The 24,122-nt window shown below is 41.2% G+C and overlaps 1 protein-coding gene across 1 annotated transcript in view; it reads right to left on the reverse strand.

The window, feature by feature from the left end:
- Window positions 1–3,863: 3,863 nt before the first annotated feature.
- OPRK1 (opioid receptor kappa 1) overlaps window positions 3,864–24,122 on the reverse strand; it is a 36,599-nt gene continuing 16,340 nt past the window's right edge. Inside the window, exons 3-4 of the mRNA XM_050938904.1 lie at window positions 15,267–15,619; window positions 3,864–5,038 (exon numbers count right to left, since the gene is read on the reverse strand). Coding sequence (XP_050794861.1) covers window positions 4,506–5,038; window positions 15,267–15,619 — 886 coding nt within the window. The 3' untranslated portion in view covers window positions 3,864–4,505. The remainder of the gene's footprint in view (window positions 5,039–15,266; window positions 15,620–24,122) is intronic.

Consider the following 24,122-nt stretch of genomic DNA (forward strand, 5'->3'; position numbering starts at 1 on the left):
CATTTAGGCAAAGTTTAACTAAAGAATTATGAGCCAAATTTTCTGAGTTGGGAATGTGTAGTTGTTCCAGGAGCCTGACTTGCATGTGCAAATCACAGATGTGCACATGCAAATCAAATCACAGAAGTGTAGGACTGGAAGGGACCTCAGTAGGTCATCTACTCCAGTAGCCTGCACTCAAAGCAGGACTAAGTAATAACTAGACCATTCCTAACAGGTATTTGTCTAACCTGTACTTAAAAACCTCCAATGACAAAGATTCCACAACCTGTCCAGGCAATTTGTTCCACTATTTAACTACCCTGACAGTTAGGAAGGTTTTCCTAATGTCCAATCTAAACTACTCTTGCTGAAATTTAAGCCCATTGCATTTTGTCCTATCATGAAAGGTTAAAGAAAACAATTTTTCACCCACCTCTTTGTAACAGCCTTTAATGAAAATTGTTTATTTTTATTTGAAAACTGTTATCATGTTCCCCCCTCAGTCCAGAGCCACCCAGAGGATTCAAGGGCCCTGGGGCAGGGCCGGATCTTTGGCAGCAATTCAGTGGCGGGTCCCTCTCAGATGGAAGGACCCGCCACCGAATTGCCACCAAAGACTGAAGCGGTGGCAGTAGAGCAGCCTAAGTACCGCTGATCGCAGCTTTTTTTTCCCCATCACTTGTAGCGCTTGTACTCACCAGGCGGCGCTTTGAGGCTTCAGCAGCACTTCAGTGGCAGGTCCTTCACTCACTCCAAGTCTTCCGCTGCACTGAAGGACCTGCCGCCGAAGACCCAGAGTGAGCAGGGCCGCCCAGAAAATTCAGGGGACCTGGGGCAAAGCAGGGGAGCTGCGGCGCTTGTACTCACCTGGTGGTAGTTCGAGTCTTCGGTGGCATTTTGTCGGTGGGGGGCCCTTCACTCGCTCCCCATCTTCAGCAGCACTGAAGATCCCCCCGCCGTCGAAATGCCGCCAAAGACCCGGAGCAACTGAATGGCCCCCTGCCACCAAAATGCCACCGAAGACCCAGACTGCCACTGGGCCAGAACTCGTGGGGCACCTGCAGGGCCTGGGGCAAATTGCCCCACTTGCCCCCCTCTCCTCCAGGCGGCCCTGGGAGCGAGTGAAGGGCCCGCCATGGAAGTGATGCCAAAAACCCAGAGCGTCTTGCGGGGCCCCTGCAGGGCCTGGGGCAAATTGCCCCACTTGCTGCCCCCTCCCCCCCATCTGGGAGGCCCTGCCTCAGTCTTCTCTTCTCAAGACTAAACAAACCCAATGTTTTCAATCTTACTTCTAGGTAAGGATAAAAGTTGGAAAAAACACAGTGATATCGTGATAGGGGCCTACTATAGACCACCTAACCAGGAAGAGGTGGAGGAAGCTTTTTTAATCAACTAATAATCATCCAAAGCACAGGACTTGTTGGTGATGGGGAACTTCAACTACCCAGACATCTGTTAGGAAAATAATACAGCAGGGCACAGATTATCAAAAAAGTCCTTGGCATGCATTGGAGACAAATTATGTTACAGAAAGTAGAGAAAGCAACCATGGGAGAGGTTGTTCTAGATTTGATTTTTGACAAATAGGGAGGAACTGGTTGTGAATTAAAAAGTGGAAGGCAGCTTGGGTGAAAGTGATCATGAAATGATAAGAGGTCATGATTCTAAGGAATGGTAGGAGGGAATACAGCAGAATAAAGATAATGAATTTCCAGAAGAAAGACTTTAGCAAACTCATGGAGTTGGTACGTAAGATCCCATGGGAAGAAAGTCTAGGGGAGAAACAATTTGAGAGATTTGGAAGTTTTTTAAGAAAGACATTAAGCGCACAAGAGTAAACTATCCCACTGCATAGGAAAGATAAGAAGTTTGGCAAGAGACCACCATGGCTTAATCAGGAGATCTTCAATTATTTGAAACTCAGAAAGGAGTCCTACAAAAAGTGGAAACTGTCAAATTAAGAAGGATGAATATAAATAAACAAGTCAAGCATGTAGGAACAAAATTAAAAAGGCCAAGGTATATCTTGACTTTAGTAAGGCTTTTAATACTGTCTTGTGTGACCTTCTCATAAACAAACTAGGAAATTACAGACTAGATGGAGCTACTAAAAGGTACATGCATAACTGGTTGGAAAACCTTTCCCAGAAAATAGTTATTAGTCAAGCTGGAAGGACATATCAAGTGCCGTCCCACAGGGATCAGTTCTGGATACGGTTCTGTTCAATATCGTCATTGGTGATTTAGGTAATGGCATAGACAGTACGCTTATAATATTTGCGGATGACAACAAGCTAGGAGGGATTGCAAGTGCTTTGGAAGATAGGATTAAAATTCAAAATGATCTGAATAAACTGGAGAAATGGTCTGAAGTAAATAGGATGAAATTCAATAAGGACAAATGCAAAGCACTCCACTTAGGAAGGCACAATCAATTGCACACATACAAAATGGGAAATGACTGCCTAGGAAAGAGTACTGTGGAAACGGATCTGGAGGTCAGAGTGGATCACAAGCTAAATATGAGTCAACAGTGTAATACTGTTGCAAAAAAAGCAAACATCATTCTGGGATGTATTAGCAGGAGTTTTGTAAGCAAGATACAAGAAGTAATTCTTTCACTCTACTCCATGCTGATAAGGTCTCAGCTGGAGTATTGGGTCCAGTTCTGGATGCCACATTTCAGGAAAGATGTGGACAAATTGGAGAAAGTCCAGAGGAGAGCAACAAAAATGATTAAATATTGGCCATATAGGCACAATCAGAAAGTGTTAGATTTAACCAGATACTGTGGCCAATATTTTCAAGAATAGGTCCTAAAGTTAGGATTCTAAATGCTTAAGTGCCTAAGTAAGTGGTATGAATTTCAAAAGTGCTGGGCACCTAGCAGTCTATGGACTCTGCACTCAGTTAGGTACCTAAATATGAACTTAGGAGTCTACATTTAGGCACCCATTATTGAAAATATTGGCATGTGTATCTTTATTTAAAATCATACATGTCTGCTTTGTGTTAAGAGGCAGCTTAAGGCACCAGCAGAACAGCCTCCAGTTGAAGTGCACTGTAAACTATGATGGAGACCTCATGTCTTTACTATGAGTGATGAAAATGATCCAACAGTTGGTGTTCACTTGGTGTCTAATTCTGCTCCCAAAGAACACAACAGCAACACTCCTATTAACTTCAATGGGAATAAGATTAAGATCCTAGATGGTGTAGTTGTTCTAGTAGTTAAAAGCACATGGGTGAGAGATTGATGTTCCATAGTTTAGTCTCAGCTCTGCCATAAACTTACCTGATGACCTTGGGCAAGTCACTTAAGTTCTCTTTCCCTTGGCTTCTATGTGTTTATTGAAAAATGGAGGTAGTATCACTTACTCAGTGTATAAGTCTCTTTTGAGGCTAAATATATCAGTGTGACTAAATGTGTAATGAGAGCTTTCTCTAGCCAGTGCAATAGTGTGTACTTATAAATACAATTAACTCTCATTGATTTTTGTGTCAATTTACTACATTTTTAGTAACCAGTCCTCACATACATTCTTTGCTTTTTAAAATTTGCTTAAATGGTGTATATATGAAGACCAGCTAACATAATATTAATTTTAGCCATGCCTATTTGCTCTTTTACTGTTGGGTCTTGTGTTATACTGTTTTTTTAATGATTTAGTGACCAGTCAAGAATTCTTTGCATTTTTCTAGTATTTTGCTGAAAAACAAGTTGTTGAAAGGCATACTGGAATATCCAAAATCAATAGATGTACATCTTTTGGAGAACCACATATAAAAACAGAAAGTATTGTATGTGACTTAACATGTGCTAAAATATATTAAGGATTATCTTTAAATCTTGATTTTTTTACACACTGAAAAGTTTTCACAATACACAGACACAATAAAATCATTTTGGTCTGAAGGCAGATCATGCTTAAACTAGATCTCCACAATACAGACAAACGTATGTTATTTCACACCAAGTAGTTAATGAGAATTTGAATTACATAGCTCTGCCATGTTTTGTAGTCTCAGAACTGATACTATTCATTGTAAAGCAGCAAAGTAAGTTAAGATGCCTTCTTTTTGTTTCTGAAGCAAAGATTTTTAGGTCAAAACAGAGTTTCCGCCATAACCTGATTCAGTGTTATCACCAAACGTTGCTGGGTATAGACTAGATGGTGGTAGATATGTACTATAAGAAGAACAGTTTGATTTTTTTTTCTTGTCCAGAGTCACCTGATACAATATGAAGCACTTCCTACCTTACTGAAAGTGGGTATTTTACCACTGGCTCAGCTCCACTGTAAATATGGTTCCAAAATCTGGCAGTCAGTCAGTCTTCTTTTTTCTTTGAGCTTATTTTAGGGAATTCCCTGCCCTAAGCAAATAACGTATTTTAGTTCAAACTATGAGAATTCCTAAATATTATCAAAAATGTCTCAAACCACAGTGGTTATTTGAGTTAGTCCAAGATCATTTGATTCTCCTCTTCCTTGAGGACAGTAAGATGACATCTCCACGACTAGTCATACTGGTTTGTTTGTCCCATCCACTTCCCTCAGGTAAGCAGGGTCTTGGACTGTGTTTCTGACTCTGCTGGTGCTCTGCCTGTCCATCCTCATCTTAAAGGGAAAGCAGAAGTCCTTGAAACAGCGCTTGAAGTTTTCATCCAAAAAAGCATACAGGATAGGATTTAGACTGCTGTTGGTGTAACCCAAAGCAATACAGAAATAATAGCTGGAGATTGCTGCGGTGCTATGGGGCACATCTCCTAGTGCCTCAATCAGCACAAAAATGTGAATGGGAGTCCAACAGATAATGAAAACTGCCACAACTACAAGAACCAATCTGGTGATCCGACGAAGGTTTCGGTCTTTTTCTCGAGACCCTGAGAGAAGTCGTACACTCTTCAAGCGCAGGATCATCAGGGTATAGCAAACAATGATAATGAGAACTGGAATAACAAATGCAAAGACAAAGACGCAGATTTTCATGAAGATGTCCCACCACACATAATCAGTGTCTGGAAACTGCAAAGAACATTCAGTACTAGCAGTATCTATAAATGGAAGAGGCAAGAAGAAGAAGAAAATTGCTTTATTATTAGACATTCCAACCTATATCTGCGTTACAGTATAAGCTTACAAAAGTGATTACCATGTAATGTGATACAAATAAATGGAATTATCATTAAATCACTTCAATAATTACTTTCAGTTTTCATTGAAACTGGTTTTCCACTGCTGTCTTTCAGGACTAGTTGGAGAATATTTTAAAATGTATTATATTACCTACAAACTTTTGTGCGCAAGAGCAGCATAAAACCTACAGAGGAACAAAAACACAATCTAGAGATGCACTGAACAGTTGTTAGGCTCTGGATCTCAATTTGATTTGAAATCAGGTTCCATGCAGTAGCAGAGCCAGGTTTTGCAGCTGAGGGAGGGGCAATGGGTTGTTGGTGAACTGGAGGCCTCACACTCGCTGGGAAGCAATGGACTAGGTCTGGCTCTTCACTCTGGCCATTGGTGCCTGGGGCCGCAGCACCATTCAGGTTTGGCCCGGCCACCTCTCCATCATGAAAGAAGGGCAGCCAGATCAAATTTTAATGAATGGTGTTGTGCCTTGGAGCACGGGGTCACAGCCCCATTCAGGTTTGGCCGGGACACGTCTCTGTCATGATGGAGGTTTGTGTGGGCCAAATTTAAGTGAGTGGCATTGTGCCATTGCACATGGGTTCTCAGCACCACACAAACCTGCGAACCGTGTCACAGCACCCGGAGTGGGGTGCTAGGCCCAGCTCCGCAGGACAGGAACTACCTCTGCCAGGTGAGAGTGGGATGGACTCAACCATAAGCCCAGAGTGCAAGCTGACACACATACATCCAAAGGCTAGCAGGGGTGGGAGAGTCACACACACACACACACACACACACACACACACCTCCTTATTAGCTCCACCACTGGTTCAATTGAGTTGAAATCTTGTAACTGCTTTCATGCTATTTCCACCAAAAAAGGCTAATTTTCTGCCATCCTGAATGGTGAAAATCTCATGAGGTTAGCTGATCCCATGAGATTTCTGCCATCATGAGACAATCTTGCAATGAGACAATTAGTTTGCAGAAATGTTTTCCCACGTGCTTTCTTCAGTGCAAATGCTATGCAGTCTAAGTGTGCATTCCCTTGTGTGATGGGGCAGCCCGCCCCGCACTAGCCCCAGTGCTGTCAGACCATTAGCTCTGACAGAGGAAGTCCCGCCCCATTCATACTGGGCATGCACCAAGTGCTCTGGGAGTATAAAGAGAGGGAATTCAGCTCAGTCTGGGCTGGCAGCCACAAGGGAAGGCCCTAACCAGGAAGCTCCTGTGGAGGACTAAGCAACACTCTTGAATCTGCTGGAAATGGAGGCTTCTGTAAGCTGGCACAAATCCCTACTGCAGGAGGAACCGGGGGAGGTGATGGAGCCAGAGACCTGTGGAGAATCTGGGGATTCATGGGAAACCCCAATGCTTGAGCTGGTAGGAAGCGACCTGGGAGGGGTTGTGACGGACTGGTATCTTGGCCCCAGTGAGCCTCAGTGTGTTTTGGTAGGAACCTGGTAGGCTGAGCCTGTAGTGAAGTCCTACTACCCTGTAACCAGGGGCAATTCTACAGACTCTGGCCACTAGGCCGTGCTGCCTGGTAACGAGGGGCGTACACCCTCACACCTTGGAAATCTTTTTTAAAATGAATCCTAAGTAAAGCAAACTGGTATACACAGAGTCTAACTGAGTTGCTCCTTTTGCAGAACACTTCATTGAGAATTCTGTCTGAGTAGGCAATGCAGGATTTGACCCCATTGACATCAGTTCACTTCTGTTCTTGCTGTAATTTTATGAATGGGGGTCACATTTTATTTTATGCTCTAGTCTTACTTCATCATACAGGAGGCTTGTAGTAGTGTGATAGTCTTAAGTTCACTTGCTTACCTCAGTGTAGTATTCCATCATATAAACCAAGCACAAGGGAAAACAAGACACAAGATAAATGGGAAAAACAAGACAAAGGGTCAGATTCTCCACTAGTGTTGACTGGGCATTTTTCACTATGACTGGTAGTTTGGCTTTCATTCCTGTCTGTGGAACCCATGTGCCTACTAGGGAGATATCTCTTTATGAGATCTATTGAGGGGTGGATTGGGGTGAGCTGTGTCTGGGTCACTGTTGCTAGGCAAATGCACAATTTGCACTCCACATCCAGAAGTTTCTGGAGTTGGGTATGGTGGTTTGAATCCCTAGCTGCTGGAGTCAGACTCCATAAGAGAAAGAAGCCAGGGCAGCTGCTATACAAAAGGCCATGTGTCCTGTGTGGGTTGGGAGAACCTGAGCCCAGGAAAAGGAAGCAGGGTGTTTTCCTAGCTGTGAATTATTCTGCAGCAGGTTAGTGATATTGTTAACCCTCCAAAAGAGAAGCATGGGCAATGTTAATTATAGAAAGGGGAAATTTGGAGGGAAAACTTATGTCTCTTATTTTAATTGAATATTTTGAATGTTCAAATTTTGAATGTAGTTGAATTGTCTCAACTAATGTAATTCACCAACTTTTCTTTTATTTAAATGTGATGGAGAATAAGTATTCTCATTTTTTGCATTTTTTTTGTAACAGTTGTTTTTAATCTATATACTTAACTGAGTGGTTGGTTAATCAGCTAGCTGACTGGCTAACTAGCTGACTGGCTAACTCTGATTTCAGCAGAGGGAAGGGAAGAGTCTGCATGGATTCCAGCTGAAGATTCCTACAAGCAAGCGGAAGGAAGATGTTGCTTTTGACTCAGCAGATTTATTGATTTGATTTTCAAAGACTCTGAGACTTGGGTGAACTCAACTTAAGCTTTTTGGGAACTCTGAGTTTCTTCTCACTGTGTTTCTGTGGAGACTGACCTGTTTAGATTTAATTTGTTTTCTTTATTTACATTATGTATAATAATGAAGATAATGTATGTGGATTATAAAATAGCCATCTTATAAACATTATTGTTTTTTATTATGTTTATCATAAGACTTTATACAGTTGGTACTTAAGTTCATTCCTTTTGGGGACTTGAATGTGGGGAGGCTGACCCTGTGCAATCCATACTGAAAATCCTTAGAGACTAATTCTGGGTCTCCAGCTGCTTTCCTAGGCACTGGAGAAGGGCAATGAAGTGAACTTTAGCCCACCCAAAGGTTACATCTGTGCATATTCATTTTCCTCCACTAGAATCATTCTTCTACCAAATGTTATGCATTGGCATTTACTGGATCAGGATTTAAAAGGAGTCAAGATTCAATGTATTTGTACATCATTGTTTCTTAATCTACACTATTCACTAGGAGAAACTTTGAGGGCAGGGCCAGATCTAGCCATTTCGCAGCCCTAAGCATGGCGGCACGCCATGGGGGGCGCTCTGCCGCTCACCAGTCCCGTGGCTCCGGTGGATCTCCCGCAGATGTGGCTGCAGAGGGTCCGCTGGTCCCGTGGCTCCAGTGGACCTCCCACAGGTGTGCCTGCGGATGCTCCACCGGAGCCGCGGGACCAGCGGACTGTCCGCAGACACCCCTGCGAGAGGTCCACCGGAGCTGCCTGCCATCCTCCCGGCAACCGGCAGAGCGCCCCCCGCGGCATGCCGCCCCAAGCACACGCTTGGCATGCTGAGGCCTGGAGCCGGCCCTATTTGAGGGAACCATATTCTGTCAAAATATACAGTTCTGTCAAAATCAAAACACTTCTTGAAATCGGGTCAATTTTGTTGCAAATTCATTTACCAAAAAACTGAAAGGGGGGAAAAACTTCTGAAAGTGTCAATACATCCTATTTTAACATTTTTGGATGAAACTTTGATTTTTCATTTTGAAATGACATTTTTCAAAATTATTTAACTTGTATTATATATTCTCTATAATATTTACAAGAATAGATGTATAAATATAAAATATTCAATTTAATGCTGTCAAATTTTGATCTGAAACTAATTTTTTTCAGAACTTTTCTTCATGGAGAATTTTGAAATTTTCAGGTTTTGTTTCAATTCTGAATGAAGCCAAATTTCAAAATCCTTTGTGAAACAGCTCTTCCTCTGTCTTCTCAGCTGTAGTATTCACCAAATCTTTGATATTGTATTGCATGTTTTTTGCAAGATAAATTACAGCAAATATTTGATTTAGATGTCAACTCATTTCTTTTTACACTCTCAGTTAATAAATGTGACAGCTTTATGGAGTCTGGGAACAAGTGTCTATATTTTTTAGCTGTCTCATTCTTGTGCAATGCAGTTAATGCATTTCCTAGGTAGGAGAAAGCACAATATAGACCTCCCTCACACTGTCTGTATTTAAAGAAAGAGGTGGCCTCTGTGGTTTCCCCAATGGAACAAAAATTGGAAAGGAGAATTTGAATTTAGATTTAGCTTTCATTTTCTGGAAAATTTCTAGACCTTCTCCTTGTAGCGAAAGAGTAAAATGATCATTACCCCTGAAAACATGTCACTGCATTTCCTAATGAGCTCAGATTATTCACAATGTCCTCATGGTCATCCAGAGCTTTCATTGTGGGGTCTGGAAAACCATAGCAAGTTCCTGGATTTGTTATTTTGAAGCAGTATCACAGTTAATACATCATTGTGGGGTGAGGGGGCTGAGAAAGAAGATGGAAGCAAAATATTTTTTTTAACTTGGAAACATGCTAAGACTGGCTCTGTTTAAAGGCTACAGCACAAAAGTTACTTAATGTTATTAGATTCTCATGCAACAGATTTTAAACTTGTTCATGAGGTCTGTATAGCGCGTGATTTACACTTTGAGAGAAATAAGAAATGTTGCTTCTATTTTACTTTCATACTTAAAATTCCGTTAACCCCAATCTTATTCAAAAACATTTTTTTCCTGGAACAAAACAAATTTCAAAGTCATGAAACTCCCTCCCAAAAAAGTTCCTGCACACTTGTAATTAACTTAACAAACCTAGTAGAGCAACATATTTGGAAGATATTCCATTTACGTATTTCCTTTTTCATATTTCTATGAGTTTTGTGCATGTGAATTTCAAAGCTGCCATTTTTAGATCTTTGAACTTCTAATAGGTTAAAATCTTCTAAGTTGGAAATTGAAACTGGTAAAACCAATTACTTACCAAATTAGTTTTGAATATATAGACAAAGTAGTTCAGTAAGAACATGTACACTTATCAGTAATCCACATTCCTTTAATTTTAAATTAAAAATTACTTCAATTACTCAAAGTCCATTGTTGTGGATTTAGATCCAGTACCTTCTTTTATATTTTTTCAATTACATAATAAGAAACTGTTGGAATTGACTCAATAGATTCCATCCTAGCTAAATATTTTAGTAAAATATTTACTAAAACTTACCCTAGGCCCCCACAATGGCAGGGAAATGGCAAAGTAAAATAAACCCAGAAAATCCCAGCAAATGACCCACACCCACACAAGTGAAAATCCCCCATGGTGACTGCCAGACTGACCTGGGGGAAAATTGCTTCCTGACCCCACATATGGCTAGCAGTTAGATCCTGAGCATGTGAGCAAGGACCGACCAGCCAAGCAACTAGGGTTGCCAACTTGTTAATATTTAAAAGCTGGACACTCCAGCAGGCGTGCTGGAACTTCCCCTACTCTGCCTCTTCTGCCCTGCTGCTGTCCCACCTCTTCCCCTGAGGCTCTATCTCCATCCACCCCTCCCCTCCCATCACTTGCTGATTTATCCCTCCCACCAGCCACCCAGATCAGGAGAGACTTGCCTGCAAAGCGGGGGCTGAGAGCTTCAGCCACCCAATGAAGATAAGAGCCAGTAAGAGTAAGGGCTGGCGTGGGTGATGACCTGGCACCTCTCCGCCTCCCCAACTCACAGTAACTGGACATTGGTTGTCCAGTCAGCAGATCTGACCAGACACTGTCAGGTTCCCTTTTCAACCAGACTTTTTGGTCTAAAACTGGGCACCTGGCCACCCTGCAAGCAACTGAGAAAGAGAATGTTAAGTGCCACCTCAGAGCCTTGCCTCCCCACAATCCATCTGATCCCCAGGCCTATGTCCCATCTCCAACTGTGGCCATCTCTGATGCTTCAGAGAAAAATATTCTGTTTTTTAAAAAATCTATGGGCGGGAGGATAAATCCCTTCCTGACTCCCTGCAGGTAGTCCATTAAAACCCTGAAGCATGAGTTATTAGGAACATAAAAAGAACAGGAGTACTTGTGGCACCTTAGAGACTAACAAATTTATTTGAGCATATGCTTTCATGGGCTACAGCCCACTTCATCAGATGCATAGAATGGAACATATAGTAAGAAGATATAGATATATACAGAGAACATGAAAAAGTGGAAGTAGCCATACCAACTGTAAGAGGCTAATTATTAAGATGAGCTATTATCAGCAGGAGAAAAAAAACTTTTTTAGTGATAATTAAGATGGCCCATTTTAGACAGTTGACAAGCAGGTGTGAGGATACTTAACATGGAAAAATAGATTCAATATGTGGAATGACCCCGCCACTCCCAGTCTCTATTCAAACCCAAGTAAATGGTATCGAGTTTGCATATTAATTCAAGCTCAGCAATTTCTCATTGGAGTCTGTTTTTTGAATGTTATGATTCCTGATGTCAGATTTGTATCCATTTGTTCTTTTGCATAGAGACTGTCTGGTTTGGCCAATGTACATGGCAGAGGGGCATTTGCTGGCATATATCACACTGGTAGATGTGCAGGTGAACAAGCCCATGATGGTGGGGCTAATGTGATTAGGTCCTATGATGGTGTCATTGGAATAAATATGTGGAAGAGTTGACATCAAGCTTTGTTGCAAGGATAGGTTCCTGGGTTAGTGTTTTTGTTGTGTGGTGGGTAGTTGCTGGTGAGTATTTGCTTCAGGTTGGGGGGCAGTCTGTAAGCGAGGACAGGTCTGTCTCCCAAGATCTGTGAGAGTGAGGGATTATCTTTCAGGATAGGTTGTATGATGCACTGGAGAGGTTTTAGTTGGAGGCTGAAGGGGATGGCTAGTGGTGTTCTGTTATTTTCGTTGTTGGGCCTGTCCTGTAGTAGGTGACTTCTGGGTACTCTTCTGGCTCTGTCAGTGTTCATGTTCTCTGTGTGTGTATATATACATGTATATACACACACACATACTATATGTTCCATTCTATGCATCTGATGAAGTGGGCTGTAGCCCATGAAAGCTTATGCTCAAATAAATTTGTTAGTCTAAGATGCCACAAGTACTCCTGTTCTTTTTGCGGATACAGACTAACACGGCTGCTACTCTGAAACCTTAGGAACATAAGACATAATCCAGAAGACAGACCCAGGGCTATTGAGCCCTACTCCTACCATCACAAGAAACCCTGTTGCACAAACACACTCATACATTTGTCCATCTCTCTCTCAAAACTAATTAAGTTGTTTGCCCTCACCATTCCTAGTGGGAAGCTGTTCCAGAACCTCATCTCTGTGATGGTTAGAAACCTTTTTCTAATTTTCAGTCTGAATTTGTTCATGGTCAGTTTGCAGGATCTGGGCCTTGGAAAAAACTAGAATTCCACATTTTAAAAAAAGAGATTGGTCTGTCAGCAAAGGAGAAACTCTATTAAGGTCAGACATACCAAACTTACACTGCAGGAAGAAAGTATTAGCAAATACACTGTTGGTAATAATCCTGCATTAGGAGAACTAGATGGGCTAGATGATCTAAGAGAATATTTTTTAGAGATGGGTAAGGTCATTTGATGCTCAGATGTTAAACTGACCACACAGAGTCCTACCCAGAAATACTTTTCCCCACTGGGGAATTAGAGGTTAAACCTGAGCTTTGGTTGGAGGTGAAAAAAGTAGCATGGTCACTTCATCCTCAGGGCTGTTCCTAGGGGGTTGCAGAGCCCAAGGCAGAAGTGATGAATTCGTCACTTCCGGGACCAACCCGTCACTTCTAGGACCGAATCCGCCAACCAATCGCACCTGACCGTGGGGCCCCCAAAACACAGGGCCTGCAGCGGTCACCCCAATTTACCATACCCAATGGACACCTCTGTTCATCCTACTCCCAATTTATTTGTTGAATTCAAATAAGCACCAAACAATATAGTTGGCCGTAATTACTCAAACGAGGCTGACAATTAGAAATGCAGGGGTTTTGCAGTCAGTACTGAAGTGCATTTGCAAACAGTGTCAATCTCACTATGCACAATTATCAGTCTCTCAGTTTCAGGAGGAAGAAGCTCACTCACATCATTCAGCAAGGTACTTAGGTACATGACTAACTCTTAAGCACCTCTACCCCATTGTAATGAATAGGATTACTCCTGTACTTAAAAAGCTATGCACATTCCTAGGTACCTTGCTGACTTAAGTGTTTCAAATCCTTAAAAATATTTTATAAGCAAGCCAGACAACTATTCTTCCCAGCTGAGGATACCTGGAAGGAACTCTTTCCAGAGCCAGTTATAGCTTTATTGAGACTGTTGATGCTTTATTAGTCAAAAAAGTTCCTGAAAAGCAGTGGTTCTCGACCTAGTTACCATTGTGGGCCAGATCCAATACTAGGAGTATGGCCCTGAGGATGTCACATGGGCCATAGTTCTGTGCTGATTGGGCCACAGGTTGAGAACCACTGCTGCAGAGCAAGAGAAGACACTTTCTTTCCAAAGGTCTGAATGCATCCTAAGATCAGGAACAAAATCCATACGTTTTGCACGCCAGTGCAGACCAATAGCTAAAAAGTTTTCTCTCTGAACTTGCTAATGTTTTGTTTGCATGGATCTATGCCAAACGATTTAACAGAAATTGAAATTGGTAGCAGCTGCTTTCATAATTGGGTAGAGCAATCTTTCATAAAATTCATAGATTCCTGTCTGCTGGAGTTCCACAATGTTTAGAGATATGCAGCCACTATTATGCCCCATAAGAGGGACAATATGAGCTCCACTCTGTAGCTGACCATGTCTGCTGATTGATGCCATAGCAGTGAGGTCATGGCCACACCACATCACTGCTCCATCCTCACCCACTTTTTGGGTGGCTCAAAGTGCTAACCCAACAAAGTTCTTGAGTAAGAGAGAGCACAGGAGCTATAACTGTCCTCATCTTCTCAGTGGGGGTTCACAATATAGCTTACATTTACTTAAGATGGAATCTGAAGTCACTGAATATGCACTGGAATTCATAATCTTCTAAGTGACACAAATATTTAGAGGAAAGCAGATATAAATTACAATACATGGCTTCTTGCTCTTCTAAGTAGTACTTATTCTGACTCTACCTAAAAAAGTCAAGAGCTACTAATCTTATGCATTTAAATCTTTCATTGGAGAAGCATGGCATCAAAATGTTTCTACTTTTTCCTCAGATGTTCCTCCATTTGGAATATAGAGCATTCTGTTTTATAGGGCCCAATTCTCTGCTGCCTTCTACTTTGTAGCTTGTGCAAATTAAGTGTTCAACTCTACCTTATCAGGATGGTTGTGCTTTACACTCACTTGGCATAGGTTTAAAGCACTGATCTATTAGGTCAGAGTACTCAGATTCACTGAAACTCATTTGTGCATGCATGTCCATTTACAGGGAAACTCTGCTTCTAAGGGGTAACCCTGCAGTCCTTACTCAGAATGCTAGTTCCCATTATAGGCAATGGGAGCTTGAGATACCTGTCCCATAGACCCTATGCCTCTCTGTTGCCCTATCTTGCTCCTACTCCCAACTCCTTCCTTGACGTACTTTTCTCTTCAGCTACCAAAACCTATCTTCTTTTCCCTCTTCTTCCCTAAGCTCCTTGAATCGGTTATTTGCAATCAGCCTCTGACTTCTAATTCTGCTTGACGCTCTTCATACACCAATCTGGCTTCCATTTTCCGATCTCCACTGAAACTTCTCTCATGAAGTTCTCCAGGCAAATCTCAGACCTTTACCCTGACCTCTTCCTCCTAGACTTATCAAGGATAATGCATCATAAAATGTCATTTGTTCATTTAGTTGACCAGTGTATCTTATCTTTAACTTTAATATTTCATACTATAATATTCTGTAGCATATTTAAGTATTGAAGTCTTAGAAATATGAGTTCTTAGAGAAGTATTCCACTATTACAATTTTGCTGAGAAAATGTGATCGGGTTTTTTACGTACAATTTAAATGGTGCATGAATTAGTGAAGTGGAATTCAATAAGGTTCCACTCTACTCAGTATTCCAAGTTACATTTTTACAATTCTATTATTTTAGAAGCAAAAGAATTTGAGTTTAAGTGATCAAAATTATGCTCACCTTCTCTGACTTTGGTGCCTCCAAGGACTATGGCAGATATACCAACAGATGAGGACAATAGCCAGATACAGATATTGATTATCTTTGCCTTGAGAGGAGTGCGGAAGTCCAGGGCTTTCACAGGGTGACACACAGCAATGTATCGATCAACACTCATCATGGTCAATGTGAATATGCTGGTAAACATGTTATAATAGTCAATTGAAATAACTATTTTACACAGCACATCCCCAAATGGCCAAGAGTTCATCAGGTATTCAGTGCTTTGAAAAGGCATAGTCGTAGTAACTAAAGCATCTGCCATAGCCAGATTGAAAATATAAATGTTCGTTGCTGTCTTCATCTTTGTATACCTGAAGTACAAGAAAAATAAATCTTAATGAATGTGTTGCTATAAAATATGAAGCTAGTGTATTAGGGAAACTGTGTTGTAACAATCTTTTGGACAAAAATGCAAGCACATTCAAGACTGAAGGATTATATTAAATATGTTACATTTAGTCTCTCAGCTATGTTGCTGCTGCTGTATCACCAATTAGATTTTCTTGCCAGAGGCAAAAATGGATTTTTGAGTAATTTTAACAGGATCATGTAAATTAGTCAAGTCATTATAAAGATGGTAGATTTAGTTTCATCCTCTAAAATCCAACTATAAATAAATGAGAAAATTATTTGCTTCATTTGCAAGTGATAGAAAAGTCTAGCAGTTCCTTTCCTTACAAGCATCTGAAAATACATCTACACTGCTATCAAAGATCCATAGCATGGCTGTGGTTGGCCCAGGTCAGCTGACTTGGACTTGTGGGGTTCAAAGTGTGAGACTAAAAATTGCAATGTAGATGTTCAGGCTTGAGCCTGAAGCCCCAAGAGGGAGTTGGGTCTCAGAATCCAGGCTCTAACTTGAGTCCAAACATGTACACTGCAAATTTAGCCCCACAGCCTGAAGCCCATGAGCCTGAGTCAATTGACCTGGATTCTGAGATTTGGTGTCATGGCTTTGTTATTGCAGTGTAGATGTACCCTTACTGCCTGTTGGGTTTTTTTTGTTTTGTTTGTTTTGTTTTTTTTTACAGAATGGGTATCCTCGTCTCACCATGCTACAGCACGAATAAACCATTAATCATTACTCTTGCAGGGCCAAATCCTCAGCTGCTGTAAATTAGCATCTCTCAATTTATTTCACGGGAGCTATGCCAATTTACACAAGCTAAGTGTCCTGTAGAGTGTAGAATAAGATACCTGGTTAAATAGGCTACTAGAGTCCATAAAAATTATATTAATCATAATACTATTTTCTCGATATACATTCAAGCAAAACTGATATTTTATTGGTTTGTGTAACACCGATTAAGAAATGTGGCCTGCAAGAGCATACAAAACTATGGGGGCCACATTTTCAATGGCGGGCCCTTAAAGTTTCTGAGGTGACACGCAACAGAATATTGATTGTTTCTCATCATTGTCAATGTGAATATACCGATAAACACTAGTCAGGCATTATTATTCTAGGACAGTTGTGGTCTTGCTGATTGTACAAGAGACTGGGTCTCAGGAAATCTGGATCTGCTTTTGACTCTACTACTTATCCTTTAGAGAGTACTTTTTCTCTATAGATCTGAAAGTATAATAAGAGTCACAACAATTTTTCCTTGTTCAAACTTGTTCTATCCACAGATCTCAAATGTGTGTGTAAACAGGTATTAATGTGCCTAACTACCTGTTTGGGTGAATAATTGATTTGTACCTGAAAACCTAGAATTTATGAGCACCACACTTTGTAACACAGCCACTTTCTCCTAAAATCTTAATTTTTAATATGAAAGTAAATGTACAAAGTCTAGTAATGAGAAGACTTTCATGAACCCTCCCACACAATTACCTCTCCATAAGTGCGCCCCCAAACTAAGGCTCATGGGCATTATGGCCCTAGGATCAGTGTCCAATCAGGTTGCAGTAACAGATGTCTTTCACAGATCTGCTGCCCAATGGGGGAATCAGACTGTTTACTGCTGTCCAAAGACTCTCAAAGATTAGAAGGGAAAATTATCTTTTCTGCTCGTCTCCTGAATCTGCAAGTTGAGGGAACTTGAATGTCTCACCCAGAAGCACTAGTGACCTTGGGTGAGAGGGCACCTGGCTTCATTGTAGCCTAGCAATATATTATAGAAGGAGCTGGTAGCAGTTGCCTAACACTACATTACAGAGGATTCCTGTGACTTTTACTTTATCAGTGTTGACGAGAGGCCTTTGATACTTAGCAGGGGGATCCCCCTGAGCTACAAAAGTGCCTTTTATTTATCCCATGAAATTCCATTCAGATTTGGCTGAGATAGAAAGTGTTCAAATTGCCATTTTCAGTCTCTCACTTGCAACCACAAAAAAAGTTTGGCCGCCTGCCAAAATCACTGAATATTCAAAAGTCAGGTTCATGTCTCCACCAAAGCAGCCCACACTGCAGTGAGAATACCTGAGAGCTGTTGGAGCAGAGAACCGAAGGTGGGGAGAACAGACAGCCAACCCAAGCGCCCCCACATAAGCCCTTTAACCCACCACATGGCCCCAGTGGACCATTCTCCTCCACCCTTTGGAGTTCTCCCAAAACCAGGAGCAGGAGAAAGATGCGGGGGAAGAGAGAGAAAGCACCAGTCAGGGCTGGACTTCCTTTACACATACACACACAGACATATCTTAGCCCAGCACCTTATCCCCCTTTACAGGGCCAGCTCCAGGCACCAGCATTCCAAGATGGTGCTTGAGGCGGCAATCTACAAGAGGCGGCAGTCCCCGTGTTTTTTGCCCCCAAGCAGCGCACTGAATTGCCACCGCGAGTGGCGGGGGCAGTCCGTGCGCCATTAGGGCGGCAGGCGCGTTTCCGCGGTGGTGGCAATTCGGGGGCAGCTTCTATGTTTAGCTGTCCACAGCAGCTTCAGCTAAACATAGAAGCTGCTGCTGAATTGCCTCTGCCGCGGTGGAAATGTGCGTGCCACCCTAAAGTCACACAGACTGCACCTGCCACCCACGGCGGCACTTCGACATGCTGCTTGAGGCCCTGCCCCTTTAGCTTTATCATTATTGGTGTCATAAGATCAGTTACCAGCAAAAAACATGGAATGGAGTTAGGTTCATTTTCATTGCTGTGACTGCCTGCTGCTAGATTGGGGGGAGGGATAGCTCAGTGGTTTGACTGCTGGCCTGCTAAACCCAGGGTTATGAGTTTAATACTTGAGGGGGCCACTTGGGAATCTGGGGATTGGTCCTGCTTTAATCAGGGGGTTGGACTAGATGACCTCCTGAGGTCCCTTCCAACCCTATGATTCTAGATTCAGAAATGCTTCTATTATCAGCTTTGGAGTCAGACAGCTTCTTTGACAAACAATTACTAAATGCACAGTAGAAGCAACCAGAAAGATGCCATAATGTGCTGATAGAGTTTTCAAAAATCACATATTACTTGTACTCTCCAATACATGACAAAAAAGTGAAGAGATATCTGGTTGACTGGCTGTCCTCTCTCTCCCCTGTTTTTTTTATGACCTCAGACAATGGAAGTCAGTGGTCTATGGGAAGCCTGGTTTTCCAAGTACCTTGCTTTGCACAGGCCTGCACTTGTACTGGGTAAAAGTATTGACTTAAAACGCCATGGTTTCCTTAAAAAAAAAAAAAAAAGTTCAGGGATGCTGCAGAAAATTAAAATTATTGATCCAATAGTTTAACTTCAGCTGTGAGGAAAATATCAGTCTCTGCTTTAAAATGTCAAGTACGGGACTAAGAGCAGAGTTGTTGGATTTAATGCAGCACATATAAGATGACTCACATTTACTGTCTTTCATCTAAAGTTCTCAAAGAGCCTTAAGAAAATATTTACAAACTATGGATCATAGTTTACCCTCTGTCTTTGCACAACCCCAGTCCCCTTCCCCCATTAATTTCAGTGGAAGTTCTGTGCACAGAAAGAGGGTCAAATATTGTCCATGATATAATGAGAAATGTAACAGAGTAGCAGTTTTGATGATCCTACATAAAAGTGAAAGGCTCCTATCCTCAGTCAACATAAGCTCAGGTGCTAGAAGCCTGTATGAAGATGCAGAATAATTTCTGCTGTCTAATGTTCATAGGTAGATCTTGTTATCTCCAGCTAGCAAATAATAGGGGTGGCTGGAGCCTCTCTGGTACTAACATACCTGAGAGGAATAGAGATATCGTAGAGGAAAAACTTGGGCTTAAATTTATGCTTGGATATTATTGTTTAAGTTACCAAACCCCAGGAAGAAAAATGACCATAAAGTGTGTCCACTTTGTAAGGAGCAGAGTGGAAATGCCATTTGTCTGCTCACAAATTATGAGTAAAATTCTCAAAAAGCATCTAAGCAACTTCAGCACTTGGAAGCCTAAGGCCTACTGACTTCCAATGACTTTAAATGAACTTTGGCTCCTAAGTCACTTAGGCACTTTTGAAAATTTTACCATGTGTCTTATTTCACCCATCACTGCAATGCACTCACTTCTGGGGTAGGATGTAGCAGCTATTTAACAGGACACATTTTTTTCAAGACAGCGAGTAACGAGGGGAAAAAAATCACAGCTAACATAAACCTACAGGTAAATTTGAGGTTTGGTAGGCACAGTGTTAACAAATTGGTACACATTCCAGAAAAGTATCAATGTACATTACTAATATGTAAGGATTCTTTGACAATACTGTTGCAAGCAGGGACAAAGAGAATGAGGATTTAGAAATTATAGTGTTGCTTTAATGAGTTTAGTTAAAGTTAAAAAGAGGCTCAAAATCATTTTTCATCAAGACATAACTTTGACAAAATAACATTTTCAGGCTGAAATGTTCCACTTCAGTATGAGATCAATTTGTTTGCAAGAATGACAAATATTCTAAAACTTTCTACGATAGTGATTAATATGTGAAGTGCAAATGCATTAAATAGAATGAGGCATAGCAAAGAAGTGGTATAGGACGACAGCTGTCGCAATGAATTAAAACATACAAAAAACAGATGTCAAACATTTATTTAAGCTACAGATGGATGCTATTGTGCTAGGCTCTCTTGTGTGAAATTCCCATGGATAGCAGCAGCAAGGGGCATAACTGGGAAAGGCCCCAGATCTCAATATTTATCTATTTAGGGTAAACTCAATACCAATTTCATCTACCAATGTGATATGCCATCATGTGCAAGCAATGCCCCTCTGCCATATACATTGGCCAAACTGGACAGTCTCTACATAATGTGCTGATAGAGTTTTCAAAAATCTCATATTACTTGTACTCTCCAATACATGACAAAAAAGTGAAGAGATATCTGGTTGACTGGCTGTCCTCTCTCTCCCCTGTTTTTTTTATGACCTCAGACAATGGAAGTCAGTGGTCTATGGGAAGCCTGGTTTTCCAAGTACCTTGCTTTGCACAGGCCTGCACTTGTACTGGGTAAAAGTATTGACTTAAAACGCCATGGTTTCCTTAAAAAAAAAAAAAAAAGTTCAGGGATGCTGCAGAAAATTAAAATTATTGATCCAATAGTTTAACTTCAGCTGTGAGGAAAATATCAGTCTCTGTTTTAAAATGTCAAGTACGGGACTACATCAGGAATCTGGCATCAGGAATCATAACATGCAAAAACCAGGACGAGACCACTTCAATCTCTCTGGTCACTCAATAACAGACTTCAAAGTGGTAATTCTTCAACAAAAAAAACTTCAAAAACAGACTCCAATGTGAAGCTGCAGAACTGGAATTAATTTTCAAACTAGATACCATCAGATTAGGCCTGAATAAAGACTGGGAGTGGTTGGGTCATTACAAAACCTAAACTTAATTTCCCCAATACTAATTTCTCCCTACTGTTACTCACACCTTCTTGTCAACTGTCTGTAACAGGCCTCTCTCTTACCACTTCAAAAGTTATTTTTCCTCCTTTGGTATCTTGCTATTAATTGATTTATCTTGTTAGACTGACATAACACTTGGTAAAGCACCCCCATCTTTTCATGTACTTATACCTGCTCCTGTATTTTTTATTTCATACACCTGATGAAGTGGGTTCTAGCCCACGAAAGTTTATGCCCAAATAAATTTGTTAGTCTCTAAGGTGCCACAAGGACTCCTTGTTTTTTTTGTTTTGTTTTTTGTTTTGTTTTGTTTTTTTGTCAATATCAATTGAATCAGAACGTAGTGAAAGACTGGAGACATATGAAGTAGAATGAATCTAATGTTTTTATAGTCTTAAAAGTCATTTAAAAATGTATGTCAATATGAAACTTAACACAGAGCCAGCATAGAGTGTAAAAATCAGTATGTTGCAACCTTCACATTCACATTTTAGGTCATGTGTTATCACTACATTCTGAATTCATGGCAGTCTCAAATTTATAGTAGTAGGGACCCCAGAAAATCAATTCACACTTTCATAGTAATCATTATTATTGTTATCACACAAATTCAAGAGTTGCCTGTCACTGAAATTAACTTTAACATACTAATTATAGGATAAGACTTAAAAAAAGTTGCCTAAAGCTAGATTCCTAGATCTGTAACTAGGCACCTAAATAAGTTGCTTGATTTTCAAGAGTGGTGAGTGCCCAGCAGCTCCCACTGATACAGCACTTCTGAAAAATCAGGCCACTGATTTAGCTGCCTAAATATGGACTTCGGAGCAAAGCTTGAGATGCTCATTTTTAAAATCCTTGCCATAATGTTTACTTGTTTATTATAAATCTTATTGTAACTAGTTAAAATTTTGTACAAAAATTATTAAAATATTAACTATGAATTGCAGAGGATTTTTTTAAATAGGTCAGTTCCCTTGCAATATAGATTGGGTCATCTGTGGGGAGTCAGCCTGGGAACTCTGGATCAAAAAGCATGAACCTCAGATGCTACAGCTAAAGGACTAGATCTAATAGCTCAAATGGAATAATAGACTTAACCCTGTATATATGGTTTAGCCCTAGAGGAGGATAAAGAGCCACAGCATGCTGATATGAATTACATATATCCCTGATTGTAGAAATTCATCCCAACTTTCAAAGGTCAACAAGAGTTAAAATCCTCACATTGGCCTCCATTTATAACTACTCCCCTGAATGAGACATCTATGGGGCTTGAAATCAGGTCAAAAAGTTTGAGTTTTTATGCTTGTACTAAAGTACTGGATTTGTAAATTCAAGGGCAGGAGAAGACTCACAAAACTCCAAACATGTTCTAAGTCACTCACTGAGGACAAAGCCATGCTGCACTATGAATCCATCTCCCCGGCCCCCCCACTCCTTTGGATAAAGAAGATTCAAAGGGGTTGTTCATTTTTAATTAAGAAGAAAGCTTCTGTTTTACCTTTACTAATGGCAGTAATGTCAAGTTTGGTGTCCCATGGTTTTGCTGAGAAAGCAACTAGACTCAAGGACTTCTCACACTTGAAAGGAGAAAGATATTAGATTTTAAGAAATACTTCCTTTGTCCAAAAACTTAGTGATTTAAGTTAAATAGGTTTTAATAAAAACAGACAAAAATTACAATTTTTAAACCATCTGATTGCAAATCTTTTTCTCTTGCAATAGCTGGATTTTCTCTTGCTCAAATCTTGAGATGTTGCCATTTCACTAACCTTGCAGTCATCACGGTCTTCCAGTTTAGACAGGATGAGAACTTCTAATGTAAGGCAAAATGGGGGCCCTTGGAAACAGCCACACTAGTCAGGAATTCTGTATATAGGAAGCTGGATAACCCGCTCTGATAATCTGCACTCACATGGGTCCAGTTCACCACCTCCCTAGTGAATGCTGCTTCTCTGTCCACGTAGCATTCTTCAGCCTCAGTGTTCCTCTTTCCTGCAGCAAGGTTTTGTTGCAGGACACCATAACCTCCCTCAATATGTGCCAGTGGCTCTGGGACAAAAGGTTCCAGGTTCTGCCTGGCAGTTCCTGAAGAACCAGGTGCGTTGTATGCTTCAGTTGTTGGTCCAACAAGGAGAGACTCTATCCTTCACTTGAATGGATGCTGTGGGCCAGGTGTCACCTGGTGGAGGGCACAGGTCTCATTGCTCATGGGGAGATGCAGTAGAAGTTTGTCAAGGTGCCATTTCCCCCTTTCTTCCTTTGCAAGGGCTGTGGCACCTGAAGGGCTAAGGAATGGTTACCTCTGAAGATCCTGACTAGTGGCAGCCCAATCTTATTAAGGGAACAGTTTTTGTCAGGCTGCGTTTGTCAGGCTGTGGGAGAGTAAAATGGGCGGAAATTCAATACACTCAAACAGAGGCTTGGTGTGTACGCTGCATGAATACTACTCATGGGGAAACATCTTCAGTCTGTTCTCAGTGCAAAGCACATGGTCTCTGCCTTACCATGGAAATAGAAAGGAGCACTGATAGCTGACATGCTCCATCTGATTACTGTGTAGCTGAAAATTAGGACACATGGCTGTGACATTCTGTATCTCAGGGGAACATCCTGCACCTCCACATTCATCCTTATAATATGATTGTGTGGTATCCAATGCAAAGTTTGTCATGTTAGGTGTCTTCGGAAGGCTCATGATGACTGAGCATTGTTGTTATAGTAATATTATAGGTTGTAATTTCATGTATATAGTTATGAGGCTGAAAATGCGTCCTCATGTCTTAAAACAAGCCCAGGCAAAACTGTCCAGGAACAAAGGGGCAGTTCACACCTCATCAGGGCATGTATAGGACAAACCCAGCCCAGTATCACAGGAACAAAGGACATCTAGGCAGCAACAAAGGATCTCTTGGACTCTCAAATTAGTCACCCCCCTTCCCTTGGTCAGTTTGGGACTACAGTGAGGTAATGCTCACCAGACCCTGAAGGTGGGGGAGGGGCACAAAGCCAAGA

This window comes from Gopherus flavomarginatus, chromosome 2 (assembly GCF_025201925.1).
Source record: "Gopherus flavomarginatus isolate rGopFla2 chromosome 2, rGopFla2.mat.asm, whole genome shotgun sequence".
Classification (NCBI taxonomy): Eukaryota; Metazoa; Chordata; order Testudines; family Testudinidae; genus Gopherus; species Gopherus flavomarginatus.